General features: G+C 40.5%; 1 protein-coding gene across 1 annotated transcript in view; it reads right to left on the reverse strand.

Annotated features, from left to right (window-relative positions):
- Positions 1-23127, reverse strand: part of LOC110962647 (cadherin-12-like) — a 140273-nt gene that overhangs the window by 36389 nt on the left and 80757 nt on the right. Inside the window, exons 6-9 of the mRNA XM_022210641.2 lie at positions 18691-18858; positions 18344-18531; positions 5840-6093; positions 2144-2280 (exon numbers count right to left, since the gene is read on the reverse strand). Coding sequence (XP_022066333.1) covers positions 2144-2280; positions 5840-6093; positions 18344-18531; positions 18691-18858 — 747 coding nt within the window. The remainder of the gene's footprint in view (positions 1-2143; positions 2281-5839; positions 6094-18343; positions 18532-18690; positions 18859-23127) is intronic.

Here is a 23127-nt window from a genome sequence, read left to right on the forward strand (position 1 = left end):
GTACACCCACTGAGATCTCCATCATCCTCTCCAGCCTCCAAATGTGAACTTTTGTTCCTTTTTGTAAGTGCAAAATCATGGTGAGAAAATGGAGGCTGGCCCATTTGTATGGGAATGATATCCGGTGATAAGTGGCTGTTTAATGGGCTGATAACGTCCAAATCAGATGGAGAGCCATTGGCTGCTGCAATCATTCATCCTGTCCACACTGGCCATGAAGAAACAGTGTTTTATTGTCTCTTATTCACAGAGCTTAATCTTGTTAATTGCAGAGCTGTGACTGACTGAATTTAGGAATGTTCTGCCAGGTGGAAATTCTAACAAAAAAAAAAAAAGCACCTTAGGTGGAAATGCAATCTAAAGCTGATGGAGACTTGATGTTCAATGTTTAATGGAGTGTGCTAATGAAGACAATTAATGGGAACCAATGGTTGTCTGAAACAGAAGACAAAACATCTAATTTTATCAAAAGTGGCAGCGCTGTTTGAAAAGTGGAACCTCATGTTGAAAGACAAAGCAAAGCTCAAAGTAAGCTCTGGACACTGAAGGCGGCAGCTGAGAAAACAGCCACAGTCTTAATCTATTTAGCTGCCTAAAATGTAGATCATATCGCAGTTTTCCCATTTGCCAGGAAAATGTACATAAGTAAACATTTTGAATTTCGATAAGAAATTACTTGATTAAAATGAGATAATTGCAATTAATTGCATTTTGCACTCGTAATTCCCCGCCAGCCCGCATGAGGGCGCGCTTGATGCCAGACGTCCTTGACACACACACGCGGGAACACAAGAGAAGCTGGCCTCTGACAACAACAACAAGACAAACGAGAAGCGGTAAGCTGGCAGGATGAAGAGGACAAGACGGAGGTCGGTATGGAACCACTTTAAGTTGGTTAATGACGACAAAGACGCCAAATGCACGATCTGTGGAAGTATTTTAAAGTACAACTCCTCCACAACTTTGCTAAATTATCACCTCAATACGTCACATTCAGTTGTGGTGCAAGGAGCGAGTAGCTCTCAGCCTACAATCACCACAGCGTTGAGACGAAGAGCATGTGACTCCACGAAGGCAGAGGGCATTACCCAGCGGATATGTGACATGGTTACTACAGACATGCTGCCAATAAATGTCGTTGAAGGACAGAGGTTTAGAGAGGTAATAAAGTACATCGAGCCAGGATACGACATTCCCTCTAGAACAACAATAACCACCCGCATGGAAGCAAGCCTCGCGAGGAAGAAGGCAGAGTTAAAAACACAACTTGCAACCGCGAATGTGGCCCTCACAACGGACTGTTCCATTTGTGAATGTGTTGTTCCCTGCTGTTAAGAATAAATCTTTTATTCAGGAATATGACTTGCATTTTCTCTTTCATAAGAAAGATAGCATTTTTGTGGAAAGGAACCTATTGATTCAGAGGGAAATTCAGTTTCTCAGGAAAATTGCCGCTTATCAATTAATCGATCATCGATCGATAAGATGAAACAACTATTGATTAATTAATTACTCAATAATTTGCATCCCTAGTTTTGAACACAATTCATTCTAGTTTTCCCATATTTTTACAAACACATTGTAGAACAAAACTGAAGACATCTTGACATCTTTAATGACGCATTTGGATCTTTATAGTGAGAAAAGAGTGTCAACAAAGCAAAATATATCCACTCTCGGAACTATTTCAATGTCCTTCTCTGCTTATTCATTTAACCACTACAAACTCATCTCTGTCTGAATGAAAGCCTGCATGTAGACAGGATTCAGTCTGCATAAGAGCAAACACCCCGTTGTTGAACTAATGTGATTACTTTAAGGTGACACACTCTGAATCACTTGACATTTCAGTAATATTGCACCTTCTGTTGTTTACTGTATGCAGCGAGTTCATAATCCTCAGACACTGACACCTTCTCAATAAATTCGCTATCTAAGTGCACAAAGAACTTCAACAGTAACTGTAAAACAGATCTATTCAGAATCCTAAACATGCCACACAGCACTTAACAATAAAAACAGCAAACTCTGGTTGAACCTTGAAATGGTTGTTCCTAAAAATACTCACCATAAATAGCATCACAAATGATACGACTGGCTGTGTACATTTTGTTGCGGGATGTTTTTGTCGTGCAGTACTTACTGAGTTTGGTCGCCACCACGGTGATATTGTGTTGAACAGCTGCTTCTCTGTCCAGGTATTCATTAGTGGAAACGGTTCCCTCAACGGTGTCAATGTCGAAGCAGCTGTCAGACTCTGTGTGCCACTCCAGCGAATACCTGCACAGATACGAGCAGCGCATAGAGTCCACATGAGAGGAGGACGAGTATCAGTGCTCACATGGATGCCTGGTTGTCGCTTTGTCGACACAAATGTGAGAAATTCTCTCATTCTAGCTGTGGGGCACGCTGAGGAAGTCTTTATCTCTTTATTTATTTATAGGCACCAGAGTAGTAGTACAGAAAAACAGCAAACCAGCACTTTACTGGTGAGTGAGATTCATTTTGCAGCTGACTCAGTCTGGGACTCTCATGAATAGGAATCACTCAAGCCTTTCTGTTTTAAAACGGGTTAAATACAACATTGATAAGTGTCAATACACTAGTCGGGTACATTAATGTTTCTGTAAATCATCAGATCCCACCAGGAAGGTCTCATACATTAAAATAACTGGTTGTCAAAGAGCTGAAGTAAGACAAACCTTTTCCACTCAACTTTCTGTTAATTCTGGCACCTGATTGTGATTTAACTGAAGTCTTATGACAGAAAAATGTCTTAATTGTAGTACAATTATTGCCATCCAATACTTGCTACATCCAAACAACACAAGTGAAAGATATTTCAGTAACCCTTTAGAATATGTTCCAGAACAGCTACATATTGGCTTTTTATGAGATTTAAAAAAAAAAAAAGATTTGTCTCAAAGTTCAATGTTTTACATTTCTTGCTTGATTTCAGCATTTACTTGTAGAATAATTACAGCTCTTGCATAACTGTGTCCACAATATTGTCCACTATGGATCAAGAAAACTGTTTCTCTACATTCTGTCAACAATTCCACGATGCAACGTACAAAATTTTACCAACAAAATAACGACTGAACAATTTCAACAGCTGACAATGACGACACAAAATGATAGAGACGGTTAAATATCGTTATGTAGCGATTCTTCAGACGGATGGGCTGGTTTTTGCCTGTCTTATTCTCTCCTTGGACACAGAAGCATATATTTAACTAAATGCAGAAGAGCTAGGGTACTATGTGTTAGAGAATTCTGCGATGTCAGGTGAGGAAACCAGGAGGCGAACTCAGGAACACTCAGGAGACTCAGACGGCTGATGTTGAGAATAAGGCTTTACTGAATTCAGGAGAATTGATACAAGAAGTAGCATACCAACATGCCAACATTGCCAGTACCAAATCTGCAGAGACTCTCTGTCCTTGAGGTTTTATACTGTCTGAGAGGCAGGCTATAACCTCCGTATATGGCGTTGGAACTGTTAGTTCAGGATCTAACCTTGTTATTGTTGCACTATCAGCAAATAGTTGTCTGAGCTAGTTTGCATCCTCAGGTCAGTAGTATCAGGGTGTCCTAAACTAATTCATGGGAAAGTGAGCAATTTTTCCTTCACACTATGCATTTTTAAAATAGCAAATATATACAGTATATATATATATATATGTTGCTGAATTAGTGTCATCGCCTTCGGTTTGTTGGTTTCACTTTGAAAATATCTCTTTTCTTGTCTGTCTCTGGTGGTTTTCATTCCTCCCATTGTGTGTTTTCTCTCCTCTCTGAAACATTCTGTGTATATTCACTCTGCATTCTAAATAGCATACTTTCCCTTTTCCTTTCAGTATCAACTACAATTGCCTTTACAAAGGAAGTACAGTTGCGTGCAGTATTAATACAACTGGGATATACTGCTTAGTCATAATAGTGCATCTTAGGCTTTGATCACTCTTCTGTCAGGGTGCAATAAGCTGTTTTTGTGCTCTCTGCATTACAAGCTTAAGCAAAACTCAACTTGCTGATCAACTCTGAGCCAGACACCACTCAGTTTCTTCATTTACTTGTGTAATTGCTTTGTTTTCCATTTGCTCATGGAATCATTTACTCAGCAGCACCGATGTAAGCATTTCCTCGTGTAATCTGGTTCCTTATCATCCTCTCTACAGGACATCAACGGCTCATGTGATGCTGGACGTTTTTCCCCATCTACTTGTGTATAGATGTCTTGATGATACACAAATGACATCTCACTGATGTTTGCGTTAATCGCTCGACTGTTCCGATACTCCGAAGACAGGAAACTGCACAAGTTCATGAACTGCATGTGAAAAAGCAATTACGACCCACGCAAGTGTACGAATTCATGTCTGCAGCGGAAGGCACTGATTATTGGGCGATGAACATCACAAACCTGACCTTATGACGGCAAAAACAATTGGTAGAGGATCCAGACAATGAAGTACTCAAAGCTAGTACTCTTTGGAGAATTAATAACTGGGCAAGGAGAGTGTAGTTATTTTCATCAAAAATTGAAAATTTCCTGAACACATATCTTTCCCTGTGCAGAGGATTGTGGGTCAGAATGGTCAGAAAAGCGTGCAAGCTGGTATTCTGGGATATGTATATGAGATATTACACACATGGAAAGCAGAGGTGAAAGTAAGCCGGAACGGTCCGGAACTGCGTACCGGCAAAAGATCTGGTGGCGGAACACAGTTCCGGGAAAAGATCTGCTGGCGGTACGCCGCTCTTCCACCGGTATCTATGGGTACGCCGCCCGGCCTGCCTGCTATCCATAGATATCGACCGGAGTTCATTCTGCAGTACGTGAGTGCGCATGCGTGTCTACTTCCGTAACACAGTGATTGTTATGGCCAGTAGCAGCCAATAGCAAATAGGTGCGCTTGATATATTGCACTGGGGCGAGCAATAAATTACACCTGAAATTCCACACGTTCTTGTGATTGGCTGAAAAACTTTCAACAGGATTTACAATGGTTAGCATCGACGGAATGGGCTGAAAGTAAGCCGGAATGTTCCGGAACTATTACAAATAGTTCCGGCAAGAATTTAAAACAACTTTCACTCCTGATGGAAAGGGACCATCAAGGAGGAGCTGCGTGCCTGAAATCTCTCTATGGACATGGCAGACAACAGGGATGATTGGAGAAAGAGACTGCGAGATGCCAGAAGACCGTCTAACATCCTGGAAGGGGTCCAATGGACGTAAAATGCATGATGATGATGACACACGTATTGGGACATTTTAACTCTTTCTTTTCTGGCATACTGTAAAGTTTGGTCGTATAGGTTTTGAAACACACCTATGTTGTCATCTCTCCCTTTTACAGGTGCCACTTTGTCTGTCTACCTTTGACCCTTGAGCTGATTTTAAGGCCTTTTGTTTGACTCTGTCTTGCTTCTGTTGTCTCTCTGGATTTTTGGTTAACCATCTTCTCCTCCCTGCAATTTTTCATTTATCTTTTACTTTACTTATTTTTGTAGTAATTTACTAAAGTTTCAGTTTTTGTTTCTGAAGCCTGCCTCCTTTGCCCTGTGATTGGGCCCTCTTAATCTCATAGAACCATTTCTGTACAGATAATTTAAAACAGCAATGTATTAAATGAATTCATGTAAAAGCAGAATTTATTGCGTGGTGAGGAAAAATTATACCATGTTGCACATATGAAGGCTACGTCTTAAATTAAATAATGATAAAATCACTAATACTGAATGCAAATTATAAACCTTACTGTTTGCTGATTGGCGTTTGCGTAAACGGTGCGACTGAAATCATTTCACAGGTTAATGAAGACTTTATTACCTGACAGCGCTGCTGCTGGCATCTAGGTCATGAGCCGTCACCGAGCCGATGATGGTTCCTGGAGGAGTGTCCTCGTACATGTCTATGGAGTAGGAGGGCTTGGTGAAAACAGGAGGCTCGTCCACGTCCAGTACGTTCACTTTGATAGTCACAGAGTCTTTGAAGGGCCCCAGGTGGAGGAAACGGGGATCTAGCTGCGCATTGGACGCTTCCACCTTGAAAGTGTAGGACTTCTTGGTTTCATAGTCGATCATCTGCAGAAACACAGGAACAAAGGAACGGAGACAAATGTTGGCATGAAATTAAAAGAGAACAGAGCTGCAGAAATGATTACATCTCAATTCATTTGTAAGCGAGCCTCTGGGCAACAGTGAGCTACGGGCGCATATTAAGCACATTTTCTGTACAAACTGAAATCCTTATTAATGGAGAGGATTACAACCCAGGTTAAATGTGTGGTAATTATATTAAACCTCTTAAATCAGGAATCTGAAACACTGGTAGAGGTATCAAATTAAAATCCTAAAATTAATTTACAATGACTTCTGTTGAAGATTATCCTCGGCGTTGATGCACAGGAAGCCCGGAGCTTTCACAGTACAACGCAATATAATTACAAGATACGGATCTTGTAGTCATCACATACTTTCACATAATTCTGAAATCTCATAATAATGAGATATTAAAGCCACAATTAAAAGATAAGGTCTCAGCTTTCTTTTGGTGAATGTAGACAAATGTAATAAATGCATCGGTTCAAAGAATAAACACTTGAGCGGACAGATTTTTTTGTTCTTCAGGCTCTGTCTTTTATAATTGGCATAAAATAACTCTGACTTCATGAACACTGCATAAAGATCCCAATAAAACATCACGTAAATTTCAAAACCATTTGCCAAAGAAACAATTAATAGTCAAGTGTCCAATGGTTTTTGTACTTTTGCACTTTGGAGTTTTCTATATAGATGTATTATGGCTGAGATTTGGTTCTTTGATGTGTCTTCAGTATGGTGTCTTTAAAACAGGAAAATGCGCTACTGTATATAAAATATCTGTAAAAAAAAAATACAGAACAGACTAAATATTTTGATTAAAAACACATTCAGCTGGCAAAAGATGACTGACTGCAGATGAACCACATACTTTAAACTATTGTTGCCTTCAACCCCATGTTGTTTGCATGTTGCACTACTACTACGACAGGTTGAAATGTAGAGTAAATAAAACAGTGAGATTTGATTTTCCATTCATGAGATGTACATGTCAGCAGGTGCTCCAAAGCAAAGAATAAAAGAAAACAATCAGCAACACACGGTATGAATGCACTGAAAGGAACGCTTCAGAAACTGTGGAACAACCTTCACTGCTGAGCACTCAATCAGCAAACCTAAGCCCTCTGTCACCCCCATCCGTCCAAGAATGTGTATTATACGCTCACACCTGAAGTTCAGTCAAGCCCAACACCAGAATAACCTGCCCCATTGTTGCATAGCAACCATGACTGCATCGTGATATATTAATTCCTCACGGTAGAGACTTCAAAAGCAGCATATTTGGTTATTGATGTCCAATCACTCTGATGAATGTGGTGCACACTGATGGATTTGGACACGGAGGAGGGTCGATTTCCATTCTTTCCCATGGTTATCTGTTTGAGAATGCACAGAGGGAAGACGCAGGAGACGGCAACTTTGATATGGAAATGCAGCTGCAAACTGTACCAAGATGCATTCATATACATATCAAACTAGGTTATCTCAAGCTGAGGCCAATTCACATCCCCCAGCTTGACCGGTGTTGGAAGCTGTATCTCATCAGCAGCAAAACCATTCGCATGTTCCGCCTTCACTGGAGCTGGAGCTTCTACCCGCTTAAAGTGGAGAGAATGACTTGAGCACAGGTTAGTGTCCTTTGGATCAAAATGAATTCCATAGGAGAGCTAGGAATGCTGAGAGAAAAGCATCATTACATCCAGACACACGTGAACCCAGCATCTTCTGAGAACAACACACACAAATCAGAACCAACATCAAAACCACCTGCCTACTGTTGTTTGCATTCCTTCATGTCACCAAAACAGCTCAGATCCATCAAGACATGAACACCATGGAGCTCTGAAGGAGTCCTCTTACGCCTGTCCGATCAGGCAACAAGAAGCTAGCAGTAGAGCCTTTAAGTTCTGGGAATTGCGAGGTCGGAGCCTCCATGGATTGGACTAGTTTTCCATTATTTTCTGCTTGATCTGAATGAAATCAGTGGAATTTGCCAAACCAACACCTTGAACTTTTGGTCATGTTCTTCAAATCATTCTTGAACACCGTTGAGGGTCTTTATAATATTAAAGCATGTATATGTTGTGTACTAGATATGCAGAAAAATGAACACAGTTTGGCAAATACATTGACCAATCGAAGACAATGAAGGAGTCTTTTTCGACTAATATTTAGAGAGTGACAAAACAATTAATGACAAATATCCGAATATTTAGCTTGTCTCAAAAATACACTTCGGATCTCAAAATTAATATTCAGATACCACCACAATGACCAAATTTAATCCTAGTTGGACCCAAAGGGAATACCTCATTAGGGAAGAGCCAAGGTGGCATCCTGGTTAGAGGCCATGAACTCCTCAGCTGGCACCTTTCATAGCAAATGAGCAGCAGTTGTAGTTGAAGCTTCTTACGAGCTCATCACCCCGTCCTGGAACGTAAGTCCATCTACTCTATGGAATAAACTTTGGCCGCTTTTACCCGTGATCTCGTTTATTTTGTTCAGTCACCAGAAGACATGACTATAGTGAAGGCAGGAGTGCAGACTGACTGGTGAACTGACAGTTTCGCTTTGCGGCTCAGTTCAATCTTCATCACGACGGACTTGCAAATAATTCACATCACATCAGACGCAGCGCTAATCTGCCTGTCAATCGCTCACTCTGGTCTACAGTGACTCGTGAACAAGACACTTGAACTCGGTGACTCTCTCCCCACCTGCACGCCGACGTTTTCCTGCAGAGGTGCTGATGCTCATCCCAGCCGCTTCACGCTTGGCTGCCCATGTGTATTAGCGATACACAAGGATGGATACAGGGGTCAGGTGCTGCACTGCTGCCTGAGGTGTGCTGAAGAGCAGGCCCTTTCCTAAAGATGTCAGGTAAAATTAATTTTGAATGTAGGGATGAATATTAAGTGCTCCTGGTTTGGAAATGTAGCCAGTGCTTCCTCCGTCCATCCTGTCTGATTATATTAAACTAAAGATTTCCATGTCGTCTGACATGACCCTTCATCATCATATTACTCTAAACTGAAAGCCAGGAGAAGTGACAAGATGCCAGTCACTGTGAGCTGAACCTCAACACACTTGCAGGTATTTGGCCACCAAGATCAAATACAGACTACTTAAGCAGTCTATGCAAACAATCCATTGCAAATAGAATTTAATGCACAAAAGTAGAAACTAGGGGCATTGCTTAGATAAACTCAGCCCGTCACTCATTGTTGGCATTAGCACTTTTGCTCATTAAAAACTAAACATCACAATGTGAAAAACACACTCAAGATATTATCAAGACAATGCAACCAAAAATTAAACTAAAGTCTAATCAAGTCCCTGGGTTTATACCACTGGATATAAAAAGGAATTACATTATATTTGTTGCCAAATACACAATAACTTTGAGATAAATGTAACAGATTTCCCCATGTTTGATGTGTATGAGGAGCAAAACACTGCAGATGGAGAAAAGGACACATTCTGCAGCAGTAAAAGCATTTTATAATTGGATTCTTCTGTTGTCAAAACAAAACAGCTGCTGTCATTGAGAACGCGCGTTTGTTGTCGACTGAAGCTTTTCCAACGGGGAATGAGCAGTTTGTAGTGACTTGTTGGTGCAGAGGTTTGATTCTCACTGTGGGTGCAGAGGATGAGCAAACCTTGTGAAACCATTCTGAGCTTGAAATCAGTCTAAAGCCAGTGTACAGTGAACAGCACAGCAGAATAAAAGCACACTTTGATTGTTTTCAGCTGTTGCCTCTGTTTTCTTCCACAAGGGAAATGTTTTATCGTCAACAACAGACTGCTGGAGTGAGGAACTACAGACTCCATCTATGGACAGTTGACATGACAGCGCCACAGAAGTAAAGGCAAAACTGTTTGGGAATGGATGCTGCCATCATGCAACTGGAATGACATTTGCAAGTAGAGTTTATGCAGTGTAAGAGCTAAATCTATCTGGCTAAAAGCAAAATCAATCTATGCAGGAAAGTAATTCATTTGGAGCTCATCAGTCTCATCTTGAAAACAATACAGCAAATAAACTTACTAAAAAAATAGTAAGGGATTAACACTGAGGAAAGTTTATTTAGTATAATTACTCATACAAAACAGAAATGTTCTCCCTGTGATGAGTCACAGATAAAGGTTGGAAGTGAACTCTGAAGACCATTTGTTCAAACAGTAAATTAATTTGATTGCTTGTCAGAATTTATTTTTTGCTTAAACCGATGAATAAAAATGGCAGCATTTAAAGGATACGGCATGAAATTTATCAGCAATTAGTGGCGATGCTTTCATCTTGGAAGAATAAGACCAGTTGTTATTTACTGAAAAACAAATAAACTATACAATGTAAAATGTAAAAATGACCAAAGCATAGACATTTCTGAGCACATAAAGGAATAAAGTACAGCCTTTTGTGATTGAATCTTCACCTGCTTCTCATTGATAATCTTCCTTTGTGGTCAGTGTTTGTCTCTCTGAATATACTAGTGGAGTGAATCCTTTCAGAGGAACTGTCTGACGCACAGCATTGCACTTTAACAGAAAGATAGATGGGCATGGAAGTCAGATGAGAGAAAACAGGACAAAACAAGATCTCATTCTAATAGAGTTTCAAATAGCTGAGCTGCAAAGGAGTTTCATTTCAATCTGTCTGTTGTAGACCAGCAACATGATTAAAAAAAGGGAGAGGAAGAACCTCTTCTGGATCAATAAAATTCACTCTGTGTTTCACTTGGCTGACACCTAGACTTGTAAGGTTAAGTGAGGGGAAAGGGAAAGGGAAGAGGGCTGACTGGCAGCCAGGGAGCCGGGGAGGATTTAACTGATTGGCATCTTGCCACAGACAGTAGAAAGGAAAAGGAGAGGGAAGGTGTGAAGAGAGGAGAGTGTTTGGCCGGAGATCCGTGTCCATTAGAGCTGCAGTGTGCTGCTTTTCAAATGACAGTAAAACCAATGACACTGCAGAGTTTGCAGCCTGTGTGTGACGTTTCAGCAACAAGGATGTGGTCCTTAATTATGATGACAGCTGTGATGAACAAGATGCAGCTAGCAGACCCACAGACATCTAAATCATACAGAATGATAGAGCAAAAGCCTGCACCTAAATACACCTCATCCTCGGGCTGGGCGATATGGCCAAAAAATAAAATCTCAATTTTTTTAGTCATCTTGGATGATTTTAATCGATTTTTGTTGTTTCTTTGCGGTTTGTTTGCTATGGCTAGTGCTAGCCATGCCGCACTCCCGTAGCTGCAGCACTCCTCCCATTCTTTAGGATGCCTCTGTCCGAGGTGCTGAAAGAGGTTAGTTGTGCTGCTGTTCTTGATTTTCACAGTACTTTTGCAAACCTTGCACATGACTGTAGTTTGCTCTGTGTCAGTCTGGTCAAAGCTGAACCACTTCCATATAATTGATGTAACATGAGGCCCTTTTCTCGCGACCAACTCTTCGTCTGCTGTTCTGTCCGCCATGATGGGAGTGTGAGTGTTTTGGCTGAAGGAGATGAGAGGCGAAAGCAAGCGCCGGTGCACAAGTCGTGAAAGACAGAAGAAGAATCTGTGTTGTTGTATATTTAAGCTTGCCTCGATTTTACGATTTGGCAAATTTTTCAAATCATCAGGTTTTAAAAAGGCGAATTAATTGAATTAATTCGATTTATCGCGCAGCCCTACCTCATCCTAACGCTATTTTTTTTAAAAATACATTTGCTGATTTGTCTTTTGAAGTCTCAGGATACTGTGCATTGATGCAGGGTACTGTACCGGCTGCAGGGACGCCACAGCGGAGAAGAATAAGAAGTACTCTGTAACAGCTCCTGATCTATTTAAGTCTGTCACTGACATTCAATGAGTCCCTTGTTATATTAAAAAAATCTCTTACTGTACTGAACAGCTGAGAGGAGACTGTAGGCAGACTAAAGGAGAACACTCTGCAGGGCTGCTTCTCACATAACCTGCTGTTTTTGCACTTTTTTCAAACACTTTTCTGAACCTGTGATTCATTTCTTCACACCGCTGTTAAAGAATCACACGAGTTCCTGATATTCACACTAGAATGAATCAGGAGAATACTGAATGTGTGCAGATGTGTCCTTAGTCAGAAAGCTTACCGAAGGAAAACCACGAATGGGAATTAACCTACACGCTGAAATTAATTTAACGTTAATGTGGGAAGCAGCAGATCCAGGCTTTTCATTCTGATAGCCTGTCGTATCCATATGTTTGCTCCTGGAATGAAAGCTGTCAAAATCACCTCAATGTGCTCCTTTAAAACACTGAAGCTTAGAAAATACACAAACATAGCAGGAAGTCCCAGTTTCAGTTTTACAAGAGCAGCAATGAAGGGAAGAAGTGAGCAGGTGTTGTGTGTCTGTTTTAGTGATTCCTGGCAGGTGAATACACCTCTACAGCACTGCTGCTGGTTGTTCATTATGTTCACGCTGACGCTAATGAGTGTTTAAATAATACGGAACAGTCACACTGACATCCTCTCTGTTGGTACTGCAATGAAAGGTGTTTGAATGAGGAATCACACAGTACTACGATAAATCATGCATCATAAAACACAGTCAGGAGCTATAAGTGAAAGATTACTGAGAGCGGCTTCTCTGAGAGGAAATGACAGAATATCAATAACCTGGAAAATCTTACAGGACCATGAATGATCCAGAGATGCTGATGACATGGAGAAGCAAAAGGCTTATTCCCTCCAAAAACACCAAATATTCAGGAAGGTGGTTGCAGCACCATCTTCAATTTTACTGTGGGTGCTGGTGGTGGAAGATCATGATAAAAAAGCTTTGTGTGCAAAATTACAGGCTTATACTCCCAGTAGTTTTTGAGTTATGGCATTTTCAAATTTTAATAATTTAGGCCAAAATGCCCTCCCCACAATCCTCGCCTGGAATTTTTAGGTTTTAAAATGCTTATATCTCTGCTTCTGGGTCTCAAAGAGACTTGAAATTTTTCTCCAAGCTCTCTACATGTTGATGATGTCCTAGAAACAACACACACACTCAGGAGAAGTCTCTAGAGAGCAGGGGGGCTTGCCCAAAATGTATAAATTATTTGTAAAAACACTCGTGAGTAGGGTTAAGGGTGTTAAAAATACCAGAAATCTTACAGATTAATGTCTTAGCACCATTTAGTATTGCTCTAGACCAGACTGGCTTATAACTTATACAGGGGGAGCCCTCTAGGCACATTGTTTAGAGAGATATGGACTGCTGAACATTGCCCCCCATGAAAAGTGCCTAATTTTCAAGGACCCTGAAGTCAATGCAGCACAGGTGGTAGAGATCTGCAAATTAGCACAAAAACTCATTTATCCTCTGACTATAGCCATGCAAAGTCCCAACTTCTAGCCATCACTGCATCATGCTCAATTTTACCCTCAAACTAGACCTGTGTGGAATCTGATTTATTTTAATTTGGCGTCAAACTAAGTTGAGAAGCAAGGAGCAACTGCTTTCGAGTTTGTCAAAACATTTTAAATTAAGGAGTCAAATTTTTAGTTTACGTATATTTAATAAATGAAGTGCACATTACAAGTCCTTAGCGGTACACTGCGGCTTAGTTCTGGACAAAAGCACGTAGACATTAAAGTTCATTTAAAATGTTAGGTTAAAATACTGGGGTATTTACAGTTTACAGCAGAAATGAGTACACTGGTGAAATATTGCCTCAAAGTGAAATGATTTAAAACTAAATCACCTCTCAATGACTGCATCACTCCTGAGCTCATAAGCAACGTCTGTCTCATTATGAAAAACCAAAAATTGATGCTTGACATTCAATGAAACAAAAGTGAATACATCTGTGATCACCAAAGCACAATTAGAAAACTTGTTTTCCTTGAAATCACAAAGACACCTGCGATTTCCAATCAGCTTTATAATAACTACAAAATGACCAAGGAACACCAGCTCCCTCTAGTCTTAGGACCTGTCGGCATGTCTGCATCACAGCTCCACAAGGAAAAGAGTTTCTGAACAAGAAAATTTGACAGTGACACTTCAGAGACAGAAACGAGTACAGGAAGACAGGAGACCAACTAAAAATCAGATTAAACACAACCGAAGCAGTAATCAGGAGGTGTAGAACGGGCCACAGGACCACTAATCAGAGTCACAGTGATCCTCGTTCTAAACGGACGCCACAGACGGAGCTCTACTTGAATAATCTCTGAAAAACACAATCACTAGTGCTTCACATTTGGAACAAGAGTGTTAAGTGGAAATCTGAGTTTCTGTGACAGTCCAGCTAGTGAGAAGGACATCGCATTAAATCAGCCTCAATGAACGGCATCCATCTAAGATTACAGGACACTGCTGAAAATCTTTCCCAAAGCTAATTTTTCACCTGTAAATCACAAACTTAGGATGTCAACCTGAGCATTCTTGCTGTTTACTGATTCTTTTTCAATGGCCTCCTTTTGTGCAGTGAATTAACTTGAAAATTAAAGGTTCTTCAGGAGCTTAGTTCACATTAAAAAAGTTCATGTCCTTCATCTGTAACCCTGGTGAACAGTCATTTTGCTTCTCTATGATAAAGTCTTCCAGGGGGAAAATGCATCAGGTATCTCATCTGTAATCTGTTTTGTCTTTCACCATTTGAACTGAATTCTAATATGTATCTATATACTGTAGGATAATTTCTGTCTGCTTTCAGCCCTGAATTTAAAATACTGCATGCATCAAGTCTGAACTATTACCAGTTTATAGATTTCAACATTTTCACAGTAATACCAATCTACTGTTCTGCTGTTCCTTGTACCTTTGAATAAAGATGCAAGATATTGTACGCAAAAAGTTTTGAAGCGTAATTTGGCCAAATGTTTGTGATTGATGCGCTGACTTATTTCTGATGCTCCACAAATGCCTCTTTGTTTTGAAACGGTGAGCAGGGACGAAATGTCAGCGTGGAGAGCCGCGGATTTATGGCTTATCTCATTTCTAAAATAATAGACGTCACTGGCAAAGTTTCGTGCTCTGAAAGTAGCTGTCGTGTCTGTTCCGATTTAGAGGACGGTCTGAAATAAAAGCCTCCGCGGTCCTCTGATACCGAACGGCTTGATTTGATGTGACATATGCACTGTGTGTTACGGTGTGTGTTTCACAGTGGGTGTGTATGCTAGCGCGATACGAGGTGGTATCCCTCTAGACGAAGCATTTAACGGAGTTTAAGTTTACTCAAGTCCTTACACGGCTTCTTTTGGAGGAGTTTTAACCCTTAGAACTCATCTCTGTCCATCAAAGTTGCTTATTTATACATTTTTGGATGAAGATAATCCCTTCCTTCTCGGTTCAAACCTGCTGGTCGACTGAAACTCTTCTGTATTGAAGTTTGCATTTCTCTCCCTTTGTTCCTTCTACTTCCCTCTACACCTTCCTTTCTTTCTTTTCTCTCCCCATCCCTTCATTATATACCATAGATCTTCTGTAAGCAGGGGAATCCAGCGGCTGATGCAGCAAAATGAAGGCTGTTTTGTGTGTGTTTGCAAGTGTGTAACGCATTATCTAGTCTAATAGCTTGGTTCAATGGAAGGTTAAGAGGCAGAATGATGAGGATCAGAGTAGAACATTCCTCCCACACTTAGATCACTGACAGCATTTCAGCAGTGAACTGCTGATGCTAGCAAAATGTGCCTCTGGTTCGAACCAACAGGACAGTACGGTGGGATGCAGCATTTGATTTGAGGATATCAAAAGAATTGCATTGCTATTACTGACTGAAAATTGCCTTTTTACGGCATGGATCTGAGGGTATTTCATAACATATTTAGCCTCTTTGGGCATGCATTTACTACAGTGTAAAGTAATATCCAACATATTGTGCTGACTTCATTCAAAAACACTTCATTATTGACTGTAGCTGCACAAAAAGCCTTTATTTGAAACAAGCTTTTATGTTGGAATAAAATACGTACAGCATTAGTGCTTGCTGTCCTTGTTGATCCCCATAAGCAAACATTGAGTTGAATTCAGCAGGGAGTAGAGGGCAATGACACTAACCTCTCCCAGGGAAGAAGCAGGAATCAGATACAGGTGGATGCTGGGGTCGAGGTGAAGCTTTTGAAATCCTGTCAGTAGTTGAAGCAGCAGCATGGCTTTTAGGTTAGGGGTCAGTGCAGGCGTGCAGTAAATGAATGAACAAAAGCACAGCAGGCTCAAGTGCATCTCCAAGATTAAAGGGTGTCAGATAGGCTGTGCAGAGATTGAAGATGGGCTGTCTACAGCTTTCATTAATCTTATGCTTGATTTTGTAATGGGTCATTCCATTATGGATTCAAAGGTCAACATTAAACATAGAAGGGTTTATAGAAGCAAGTTGTGCTTGGTGTCAAAATTTAGGGAAATTCCTGTAATTTCACATGATGTCTTTTATTCTTTGATACCACCTATCCCAATTGCTGATACTGACCTTTGAATCTGAAGGTGGGACAGATATTTTTGATCTTTAGCTGTTCATATTTCATGCATTACATACCATAGCACTTTCATTTTATACAGATCCAGTCCTTAGATAGCCACATTATACCACATAAAATCTCTAATGGATATGATGATTAGTTTGTGTGTAATGGGTGGCCAAATGCAGCAGTTTAGAAGTTCATGATGGATAAAATCGCAACTTTGTCATTCTCTGTAACATGCAATTATAAATATAAAGTAAATATTTCCACATTTCTGAGGACTATAGGTCACTGTGAAATGATTCTGAAAATGTCAGATCTCTATCTTTTGTTGTTCAGAAGTTATAGAAGTCTGAAAATGGTCGAAAATTTCAAGTCTTAATTTTGGCTGCAATAATAGGGTACCCCCTACCTACTTCAAATGGCCATAACTTTGAAACTAATGACAATAAAGCATTCAAATTTTGGATTTTCCCATCATACATAATGTACTAAATGTATGTAAAAACTTAGCAAAATCTGAGAGGGTCAGGTGCGAATTTTTCTTAAAATTGGTTGATTTCATACAGAATGACCCTAATAGAAATAGACCCTAATAGAGTTTTACTTTGGTCTGGTGCTTTTCCCCAGAGGTGGTGACGGCACAGAGTGGCAGCTCCACGGGTCACGATCAGGTCACCAGATCCAGATTCTCTAACCCAGTTTGACTCCAGGAAGAGAGCCTGGTTTCCTTCTTCTGTATGTTATAGCTTTGATTTATAGAGAGTCTGTGAATCACGCTTGGCTTGGTACCCCCCATGGGGACAAATGGGCCTTGGGATGCCGTACTGGTGGAGCTAATGCATCAAACAAAGCTGCCAGGGTCACAGGGATGCACAAAACCCTCCATATAAACAGAATAAGATAGCAAATGATCAAAGAGATTACAGACGTCAAAAAAACATAAAATCTAATCCATGTAACCATTTTTTGACCATGAATAAACTACTGTCAAAAAGTTAAAAAAAAATTAAATAAATAAAAATCGCTGCACTGATGTTTCACATTCAAATCTCTTGTATTTTAAACCCAGTTTCCTCGGTGACCCTCTAATATAAGGGTGAGTGACGGAGTCCACATTTCCAGCACAGGACTCAGATTGCCTTATGGGGCACACATGTCTTCTATTTATAGAATTAACTATCTTCTATTATGATGGTTTTATAATATCAGCCTCACCAGAGCTGCATTCAGTCTCAAATAAAGCAAACGCATGGTACCACCGCTTCAAACTGAAAGCCAGAGGATAGATTCCAGTGTGAAGCAGTCACAGGAAACTCAACGTGTTTTTCACTGACTAAAGTTAATGATTATATGTCAGATACACAGAGTGGTGGAACAGGAAAGAGAAATCACTGTGAACTGTTGTGCTTGAAGCCACAGGCAGCTCATCGCCACGTCCTCGACAAGACAACAACAACCCATCAACTTATTCTGCAGCATTTCTGGAGTTCTGCTGACCCCAGGACTCCAGAAGTTTTAAAAACAGCTTTTCTGTTAACACCATTAAGCTCAAATCAATCAAGATTGATTACAGCTTTGAAATGGTAAGGTCAGACAGGGAAAAGACAAACTTAGTAAAAGAGTGACATAACTTTTCTGAACTGGTGAAGCGGAATTGTACATTATGTTTAACTGACACATTATGCTAAAGATAATTATATACCTGATCCCCCATGCCGGTCATATGCGCACATTTTGTGAAAAGACATGACCTAATACTGTATTATGTACATGAAGCTGGCACAGTACAGCGGGGTGAAGGCCAATTTACCTTTTTCAGGATCACGACTCCCTCTTGACTTTCTTTATTAGAGACGATGTCAAACATGTTGCCCTCATCTCCTGGAACAATGGTGTAATCCACCCATGCATTGCTGCCAGCATCCAGATCATGGGCCAGAATCCGACCCACAGCTGAGCCCACTGCCGCCGATTCTGGCACCCGGAGATGGAAAATACCTGAGAAAATCACAGCAATGAGAGTCAAGTAAAGGAACAGCCATTCATAGTTCAAAAAAGGTCAATTTTCCTCATCCATCTTGACAGACAAACCAATCAAAGACTCATTCATCCATCCAAATAATCAGCAATCAGACATCATTGTTGGGACTTCCTTACTCTTCGCGAAGCGTGGCGGGTTGTCATTGACGTCGCCCAGGGTGATGTTGATGGTGGTGGTGGAGGCCAGACCCCCCAGCTGCCCTCCCATGTCTTTGGCCTGCAGAAGAACCTGGTATTCCTCTTTCACCTCACGGTCCATGTTGGCCAGAGCTGTCCTGATCACTCCTGGAGGAAGAGCGGTGTCAGGGGAGATGTTGAAAAGTGATTTCACAGTGATTTTAAGTCTTCCAGATAAAGAGACAGACACTTAAGATTAGGATTCTAGTCTGAATTTGACCAGCATGACAATACAGTGCCTGAAGTCAGTTTCCAGTCCTCAAATAACCGTTTTTATTTATCGGCACCAATTTTCAGAAAACAATTTACAGCAAAATAATTAATTGAGAAAGCGAGAAACTAACAATTAATCAATTCAAACACAGTTTGAAAATTCCTTCCTCCAGCTTCTCAAAGGTGATATTTTGCCTGTTCTTTTGGTTTTAGACTGTTGGTCTGTCAAACTATGTAAAGAACTCAGTGAACGTGTGATGAATGTTTTTCATAATGCTCTGGCATCTCGTCAAGAATAAATTAGAACTTAATCAAGACGTTATGAAAATGATTGAAAGCTAAATTCTTGTTAATTCTGAGACAGATGTGTTACCTTTGCTTTAAAGAAAAATCCAAAGAAGAAACGGGTAAAGCAATGGATGGAACTGTAATGGTTCAGGCAAAAACTGACAGATTCAGGCCACAAGGAGCGATGACTGAAAAGTGTCCCAAATCCAACGACACTGTCCAAAATGGAGTACAGTAGGTTTGGTAAAGCAATCAGAGATCTCCAAACTCTGAGCAGAAAAAGTCCCAAAAGCACTTTGACTCCTGCATGTCTGAATGACTTTACTCATGAACCAAGTGAAAAACAAAACAACTTTGTATTGTCAAAGTTACCTCCTGAAATTAGAAAGGGAAATTTGACTAAATAATCAATGAAGGTCTTTTGAATTCATTGGGTATTTCACAACTGAAGTCATTCACTGATGCTGTGGCCAGAAGTTGGTAGTAAGATATACTTGGAAGTGTTGGCAATGGTGTGACTTTGTTTTCCCTTAAATGTTCAAAACATCAGTGCCTGTTTTACAGTATGTACAACACTTTTGCTACAGTCATTCCTAAGTAGCACTGCAGCAATTCTCTGAACGTAATACTGCCTCCGAATTACTATTCAGGATTTGATTGTCATCTGGTCACTTTTCTGCCCAAATTATTGGCTGCAGTGGACAAAAGAACCCTCAAAGTGCTCTCTGTCAGTCTTTTTCTTACTATAAGCAGAGATATTCTATATGAAGACACTCTCCTGCCAGCATATGGAGAAAACTGATTGCTTTTTAGTGTCACGTGATTGGAGATTCTGCATTGTTTTGTTCTCAGTGGTTTAAAGTAGGTACTAAAAGTATTCATTACTAAGCGTTTTTTTTCCAGTTTATGTGATGTTTTATTGAATTCATGAACCACTGTACTTCTGAGTTGAGTAGATTCACCGTGAGATGTTTGTGAGCTACAGTGGGCAACACAAAGCAGAGGTTTAAATGAATTGAATGATTTGTGATCAAACCAAAGAGATCCAGGAGTGTACCACCTGGAATGGAAGCAGAATATGTAGATATGACCTACTGCACATATATGTAACTGAGACGTCCGAGTGAACACGTGTGGACGAGAAAAGTAGCAGAACAACAACTTTGCCTCCTTGAGTGTCCACAGCTTTATAATTCATTCTCCTTGTGGAACAAAGTTGGCAAAATACATCCATTCTCTATGCTGTGCCTCCTCGTCTCATTCCTCTTCCATCCTCCTGCCTGTGACGTGAAAAACAGTTTTAATGTTCCATCTTGAAGGATGTCTCAACACCTAAAATGCATCTCAAGGAGACAGGATGCTTAGCGAGGATCATCGACTGTATATCTAAAAGATGGACGTAGTGATCATCATGTCAGCTATTGGTTTGTGAATTACCCTTTTGAAGCATTGAGCTTTTCCCATGTTCGCCTTTTGAAACAGCACGGCTGGAAAAACAGAGGACACTATGCATGCCGGTGATCTGTCATCACAAGGTAGCCCCACCTAAAAGAATACCCTGATTAATGATCTATTTTCTTCTAATAGGGGCCATAATTTACACAGTGAACACCATGTTCCATTTAAAAAGACTTGACATGGGTGCACGTATGGATTAAATTTTAAAAAATTCGGCCAAATTGTGAACGCTGCTGTACCACACATCATAGTTAATTGAAGGCGATTGAAAATGAAAGTTTCAAAGAAAGGAAATTTTGTTAAGAGTTGGATTAGGTTCATTTTGTCGTTGTATACTATACGATAGTGTTACTTATTTAAACCGACAATTCAGAAAGAGTTGTGTTACCTTGCTGACATGTTTCTACAGCCTCTGCTGTCTTCCTCATCTGACGTTTGCTGACGTGTCCTTTTTATCACGTGGTTGGTTTGACTGATCTGTCAGAATTGGACGCCTTACAAGACCACAAAAAGAGAAAGCCGAACAAGAAAATAAAAAAATCAGCCTTCACGGATCATTGCAGAAGACAGAACCACGTTATGGATTGGAACGGGGGGAGGATTATAACCTCGGAGTCTAATAAACAGAGACGATGGATCAGGGAAGCCATTGAGATCAGGAAGCGGGCGGGCTGCACCATGAACCGGGACGAGAAAGCCTACATCCTCTCGCACACTTGGGACTCCATCCTCCAGAGACCACCGGACGGTGGGAGGCGTGGTCAGTTTGACAGATTCTGACAGATCTGTCAAACTGACCACGTGATAAAAAGGACACGTCAGCAAACGTCAGATGACGCTCTGAGGAAGACAGCAGAAGCTGTCAAAACATGTCAGCAAGGTAAAAACAACTCTTTCCGAATTGTCGGTTTAAATAAGCAACGCTATCGTACGGAACTTTTGTTAAATTTCTGTAGTCTCCCTCGTTGTGAGGAGTGAAGGTGAAGAAACGAGTCAAAGAGTGTACAAAATGAACTTTAACAGCACTCTATTTTGAACATCACACCATCACACTTGGGCTCTTTCTCTCACTGCGTTAACCTTTTCACGTGCTACTTTACCGCACACTAAAGCTTTTTGACTGGACTAAGCAAAGATAAGAAAAGTACAGATTCAGGCAGAAGTGCAAAGAATAAGAGCAGTAGTACACGGGGCTGCACTTAGGACTAGTAATCATGCATTTGTATCGACTGAAATCACACTGAGTCATCCGTTTTTGTCGTTAAAAATAATGTGCTATATTATAAAAAAGGAAAATAGTCTGGATCAATATGCTCTCTTATCTCTCAGCTGGAGGGGCATGTCTCTGTCTGTGTTTGGCTGACAGCAGCTAGCAGGCAGTCACAGTCTAAGCATTAAACAGTTGGGAACAAACGTCAAAGTAAACAAAGTTGTGCTGCAGCTGCTTGTCATGTACAGATAACGTGTTGCTGCCGGTGTTGGTGATCCACCCAAGCAACATTTGCAGCTGTTAAATGCGTCGCAGCAGAGAAGCTAATTAGCTAACTGCTAGATCAAGTGGAAGTCTGAAAGTCCGCGATTCAGCGAAGAGGCAAAGTGCAGGAAAAGACGTGAGTTTAGTTTACTGTGTGGCAGCTGCTGCCTGGTTAACTACAACCGTCTGCTCTGCCTGTGGTCCAGCTCAGACTGACGGATTCATGCAACATCTGATTGGCTGCTTCAAGATAATATTGATGTCTGTTCTTTTTTATTCTCAAAGAAAAATGTAAGACTGAATACAGGAGCAGACATTTCTGGTACAGCAGACAAAAAAGCCTTTACTTTAGGATGAAATCAAAGAATCCTGGACGTTATCAGACAAAAATAAGTGACTAATTACAATTAAAAACAATTATTATCGACAGCTTGACTACTATTTTGTAAAATCAAGACATGAGCAAATATTAATAGCTGATCAACCCCGATTTTCTAATTGTTTTGGAGAGATTTTAACTTCATCTCTCAGTGCATCCTCATATATGACCACCTGTGTTAGCGTGGCATGAGGAGGCACATTTAGGTCACATGATGGGAGCTAAAGTCCATGACAAACGAGGTTGAACGCTCTAGAAAAAAGGTATGAATGTGACCTTGATGTTACAACCATGACATTTACTTTACTTCCATGCAATTTGCAAACTGAAATTTAAAATAAACAAATAAATTCATCTACGTGGTGAATCAGAATCAGACAATACTAAAGCAAGAAAGAAAAAGACATTTCAAAATAAGAGCAGCAAGGGCACCCAACAGCAGCACTCCCCATCTGAAAGGACTGAGTGTGGAGATGAATGAATGTGTACTTTAAAGGCTGCTGCTCCCACATGTACAAAACTGCTGTGAACCACAATAAGTCTTAGGTGATGGAACAATCTCTTT

The sequence above is a fragment of the Acanthochromis polyacanthus genome, chromosome 9 (assembly GCF_021347895.1).
Source record: "Acanthochromis polyacanthus isolate Apoly-LR-REF ecotype Palm Island chromosome 9, KAUST_Apoly_ChrSc, whole genome shotgun sequence".
Lineage (NCBI taxonomy): Eukaryota > Metazoa > Chordata > Actinopteri > Pomacentridae > Acanthochromis > Acanthochromis polyacanthus.